We start from the raw sequence: 5000 nt of genomic DNA, 5'->3' as shown, positions 1-5000 counted from the left end.
TGGTTCAAATAGGGAACAGATGTATATTCCAGGAGCAATGTACTTAGTTTGAGATTACCTAAATGTCTCACCAAGACACCAGCACAAAGAGGAATACACTCAAATGTTGACATTATACATTCAAAATAGCAAATACAACAATACAGAACAGAGATAATTTACAAGGAAAAAATATCATCTCCCAAAACTATAATTACACATTCGACTGTTTCCCTCCCAGCCAAGGACTCCGGTCAGGGTCAGGACGGAACTGAGTAATCTAATATGGAATCCCATAAGTGGGTTCGGATGTCAAATCTGTATATATGTCCAAGTTGTTACAAACTGAATAAAACAAATATTTGTGGAATGGAAGTTTATTCATTGAAATCGATGTGTACTTACTATATAGATATACGCCGATTGGAGTCAATGAAGCAAATGGAAAAAAATAAAAACATCTCGTTACGGTCATTATTCCTGCATCACCATCCAATCTTATTTTTCATTTTACTTTTTATATTAATTCCTGTCTTCTTAATGAATATGCAAACATCTTTATTATCTCTCTCTCTCTCTCTCTCTCTCTCTCTCTCTCTCTTCTTCTTCTTCTTCTTCTTCTTCTTCTTTCTCTCTCTCACTCTCCCTCTATCTATCCATCTATCTCTTTCTCTCTCTCTCTCAATCTCTCTCTCTCTCTCTCTCTCTCTCTCACACACACACACACACTTACACATGGACACAACATCATCATCATCATCATCATCATCATCAGCATCATCATCATCATCATCATCATCATCATCATCATCTTCATCATCATCATCATCATCATCATCATCATCTTCTTCTTCTTCTTCTTCTTCTTCTTCTTCTTCTTCTTCTTCTTCTTCTTCTTCTTCTTCTTCTTCTTCTTCTTCTTCTTCCATTCTTCATTTTCCTCCTCCTCTTCTTCTTCTTCTTCTTCTTCTTCTTCTTCTTCTTCTTCTTCTTCTTCTTCTTCTTCTTCTTCCATTCTTCATTTTCCTCTTCCTCTTCTCCCCCCCCCCCTCAATTTAAATCTTTCAATAAAAAACAAACAACAAAATGTCTAATGTCCTCTGTTAAACTGATTACAAGCAATCATGAAACCACATCAATTGTAATATCGAATATGATTAATAAAAACCGATTTTCAGCTAAACTCGAGTACTTAGAAGAAAACAAAAAAGGAAGAAACAAAAAATAAGAGCGCCAACCGATTCAACGACGTGAGAAAAAAAGAATAGGCTATCGGTAGCCTACATTAATTAATTGATTAATGAAATTAATCCGATTTGTTCGATATTACTTTATCGAATTCATTATAATTTAATACTGAGTTTTAGAGATATAAATAATAGGTGTTGATTTACATCTAGTCTCGAAAGGCTGAATTAATAAATGTAGGCTATACTAGATAAATCTGGTCTATAATGACGAAAAAATAACCCCAAAAAAACCCCCAAAACTCTCCCCCCATTTTTTTTTTCAATTTTGACCAAAAAACTTTTACTTGTACATTAAAATGCTGAGTTATTAAAATGACCCTCATATGTCAATATATCTCAAACATGGGAATTCAAGTTAAAGTGATACTAAGCTGCTAAAGGCTGTGGACTGTTGTTAATAAAGTAATGAACAAAAATGAATATAACGGCTTCGAAAAAGAACAAAATACCAAAGACGGAACGTTTCGGGCTCAAACACCTTCTTCAGCCCATACCAAAAACAATAAAAACATTAATACATTGGCACACGTCTTAAGCGCAATTATTAGGATTTTGGTTTTAAAACGTGTCAACTACTTCTCTGGTGCCTGTCTGGATTTTAAGTAATGTATTATTGTTTTCATTGATTTTGTAATTGGCTGAAGAAGGGTTTTGAGCCCGAAATGTTTCGTGTTTCGCATTTTTTTCTTTTGTAAAGCTGGTATGTTCATTATTTTTTTTTTGGTTCAAAAGTATGAATTCAAAGAAATTTGAGACTTTTTGAAATGTTGAGGCCATATTAGTTGTTCGACATTTGATATATTTTTTTTAGATGGTTTTGTCAGAGTTGGCTGAAAAGTAAAATGTGCCGCTTAAGGCTTAAGAGGCATCATTATTGCTCTTGTAGGACTTTTGTACTCTGCAAGATTTTCGTCCTGTGTGATTTTTATCTTGTTCTCGTATTTATGTCCTTGGAACTTGCGATAGATGTATTCCAAGAAACTTTCTGAGTTGTTTTGTGAAACCTTGCTAGAATTACGATCTGAGGTCTTGATCGATCTAAACTTTGGTGGCCACCAGGGGGTGGTGGTGGTTGTAGTCGTGTCAGTTGTAGTAGTAGTAGGAGTAGTAGTTGTGGTTGTAGTTGTAGGTGTTGTGGTAGTGGTAGTGGTAGTGGTAGTGGTTGTTGTAGTTGAGGTAGTTGTTGATGTAGTTGTGTTCATGCCTTCACATCCAAATGGCACAAAGTATTTGATCTTATCTAACGTGACTGGGGTTCTCATCCATTGTATCATCTGATTTACGCTGACAATATAGACGTCATCAAGCGTAAGAATATAATCAATGAACCTTGACATTGCTCTCTTGTACTCGGGAAACCCAAACCAGGCTGCATGCATATTCAGCCCAAATGGAGCCTTGCCAATTTCATAGTTGCTCAGGAAATTCATCTTCAAGTATTGGAACGCTCTTTCTTCACCTTTGGGTCGACATCCGTCCACATAGCCGCAATTCTTGCCCGTTTGGGGGTTAAAGAAGGATTTGATCATTACTTCCCAGAACCCTTTGTGGCTGGAGTTTGACTTCGGGCAAGGTGGAACTGCGCAGTCGTAATGGTAGCCGTAGTCAAGGGTGAAGGGGAAAGGGTGGTTTCTGTCCACGTAGTATGACAACGAATTGTCATATGTATAGTTGAGTTTTTTTAGGACATCTGGTTGGGCGTCACCAACTGTTATGAGATTTGGACTTCTCCAGCCAACCACGTCATCAATGGGTACCTGATTGAGAAAGAAGGATGGAGGAGGGGGGGAGGGGGTTGAAGAAAAGCGTAAGAATTAATGGATCGAATGGAATAACAGAGAAGTTGGGATCTGACATCGAAAAAATTAGTATGAACGTGCAGTGTATTATATTTGTAACACTCAGTCTCTAAACGGTGTTGTGTCGGGATTATATAGAAGCTAATATTAATTTTATACCAGTGAAAAATATGAAATTTGTGTAAAATATATAGAAAAATAAGATAAATATGAACATTGATATTGATCAATTTTACAGATTTGCCATGCTCACAGTGTTTTTATTTATTCCTCAAGCAAGCCATACAAAATCAAAACTTCATTTCGCTTCAAACTATCTATAGATAGAACGAAGTTGACGTCACTCAGGTCTTTATTATTGCTTTTTGACATCCGCGTTTATGAGTTTTCTCACTAAACTGTATTAACCAGACTATAAACACTTATATTTCAGGATGGCAATGTTGTGAGCTTCTTGGGCAAGCGCATGCTATCCATAGATACAACACACAAAACTAAGTGTAACCTTGAACGCTTATAGTCTGGTTAATACAGTTTATTAAGAATTTGTCATAAACATGGACGGCAAAAAATAAAAAAGTGAAACAATAGCAAAGACCTGAGTGACGTCAACTTCGTTATATCTATAGATAGAATGAATTGACGTCATTCGGGTCTTTGTTGTTGGTTGTTATTGTTTTGTTTTTTTTGTTGTTTTTTTAAATTTTCCATCCGCGGATATGAGTAATTCTCACTAAACTGTATTATCCAGAATATACACGTTCATGGTTACCCATAGTTTTGTGTGTTGGTTCTTTTTACTTCCGGATGGCAATATTGTGAGCTTCTTAGCCAAGTGCATACTATCTATTGGTCTTCTTTAAGTCAAGGTTTGAAAGTTTTTGTCAAGGTGAGGGTTATTTTAATCAATCGATATTTGAAGGAAGACATTTCTGGCCAAATTATTAAATACGAGTTTTTCCAGACTACGGTAAATAACTGAAAAATCTCCACGGGGAAATTTATCTTTAGGGTCTATTGCAAAGGAAGACAGAGACAACGCTGTTATCGACCAGCTATTTATTTACACCTGACCGCGATGAGATAATGTGTGTAAAGAGCCCATATCAAAGGACCAAATTTTACGCTGCCCATAGCGGGACTCGAACCAGGGACCTACTTGTCCAAATGCGAGTGTCATACCACGGGACCGCAAAGCTACCAACAACAACAACCAAAAAAAAATCATCACTCAAAGAAATACATTTTTTTTAAAAAGAAGGAAAAAACGAAAATTTAAACTTACTCCTCCGTAATCCACCAGGTTTGCTTTCTGCTCTTTCGCTTCTTTGTAAAGTAATTCACGTGTTTTTATGCTGCTATGGTTCACACTGTGGACGGCAATTTCATCTCCAAGCTGTTCAAAATAGATGTTAGAAAATAAAACAATTAACCTTTTAACGAAGTGCCAGGTTTGATAGTTTGTATTTTTATTTTTTTTGTTTGTTTTTTGTTTTTTGTTGCCAATATAAGGTGTCATTTAAATCGATTTGATATTTGAAGGACGAGTTTTCTGGCCAAATTTTAAAATACCTGTTTTCCAGAAGCGACAGTTGACTGGTTAAGGATAAAATTCCCTTTCGTTCATAGAGGAAAATCGCCATGAAGGTCCATCTCGATAAAATATGTAAAGAGAAAACCTTAACATCAGCCTCATTGCAGCACAGCAAAATGAGCAACATGATTTCCTCTTCTTCTTCTTCTTCTTCTTCTTCTTCTTCTTCTTATTATTATTATTATTATTATTATTATTATTATTATTATTATTATTATTATTATTATTATTATTATTATTATTATTATTATTATTATTATTATTAATATTATTATTTTTAATAGTAGTAGTAACGGTTATGTCTAAGAGAGATAATAATTATATCATCTCATCCCCTCATGTAGAGTTGTCCTCACCTATCGTCACGTGCCAAGCTCA

The 5000-nt window shown here is 35.3% G+C and overlaps 1 protein-coding gene across 1 annotated transcript in view; it reads right to left on the bottom strand.

Annotated features, from left to right (window-relative positions):
• LOC144966653 (uncharacterized) overlaps window positions 1–5000 on the bottom strand; it is a 55706-nt gene that overhangs the window by 40087 nt on the left and 10619 nt on the right. Inside the window, exons 4-5 of the mRNA XM_078903412.1 lie at window positions 4314–4424; window positions 2083–2986 (exon numbers count right to left, since the gene is read on the bottom strand). Coding sequence (XP_078759538.1) covers window positions 2083–2986; window positions 4314–4424 — 1015 coding nt within the window. The remainder of the gene's footprint in view (window positions 1–2082; window positions 2987–4313; window positions 4425–5000) is intronic.

Source organism: Berghia stephanieae, chromosome 2, assembly GCF_034508935.2.
Source record: "Berghia stephanieae isolate SIO BIC M18660-M18661 chromosome 2, UCSD_Bste_1.3, whole genome shotgun sequence".
NCBI lineage: Eukaryota > Metazoa > Mollusca > Gastropoda > Nudibranchia > Aeolidiidae > Berghia > Berghia stephanieae.
Note: the sequence above shows the minus strand (reverse complement) of the source record. Positions and strands in the feature narration are given on the sequence as shown.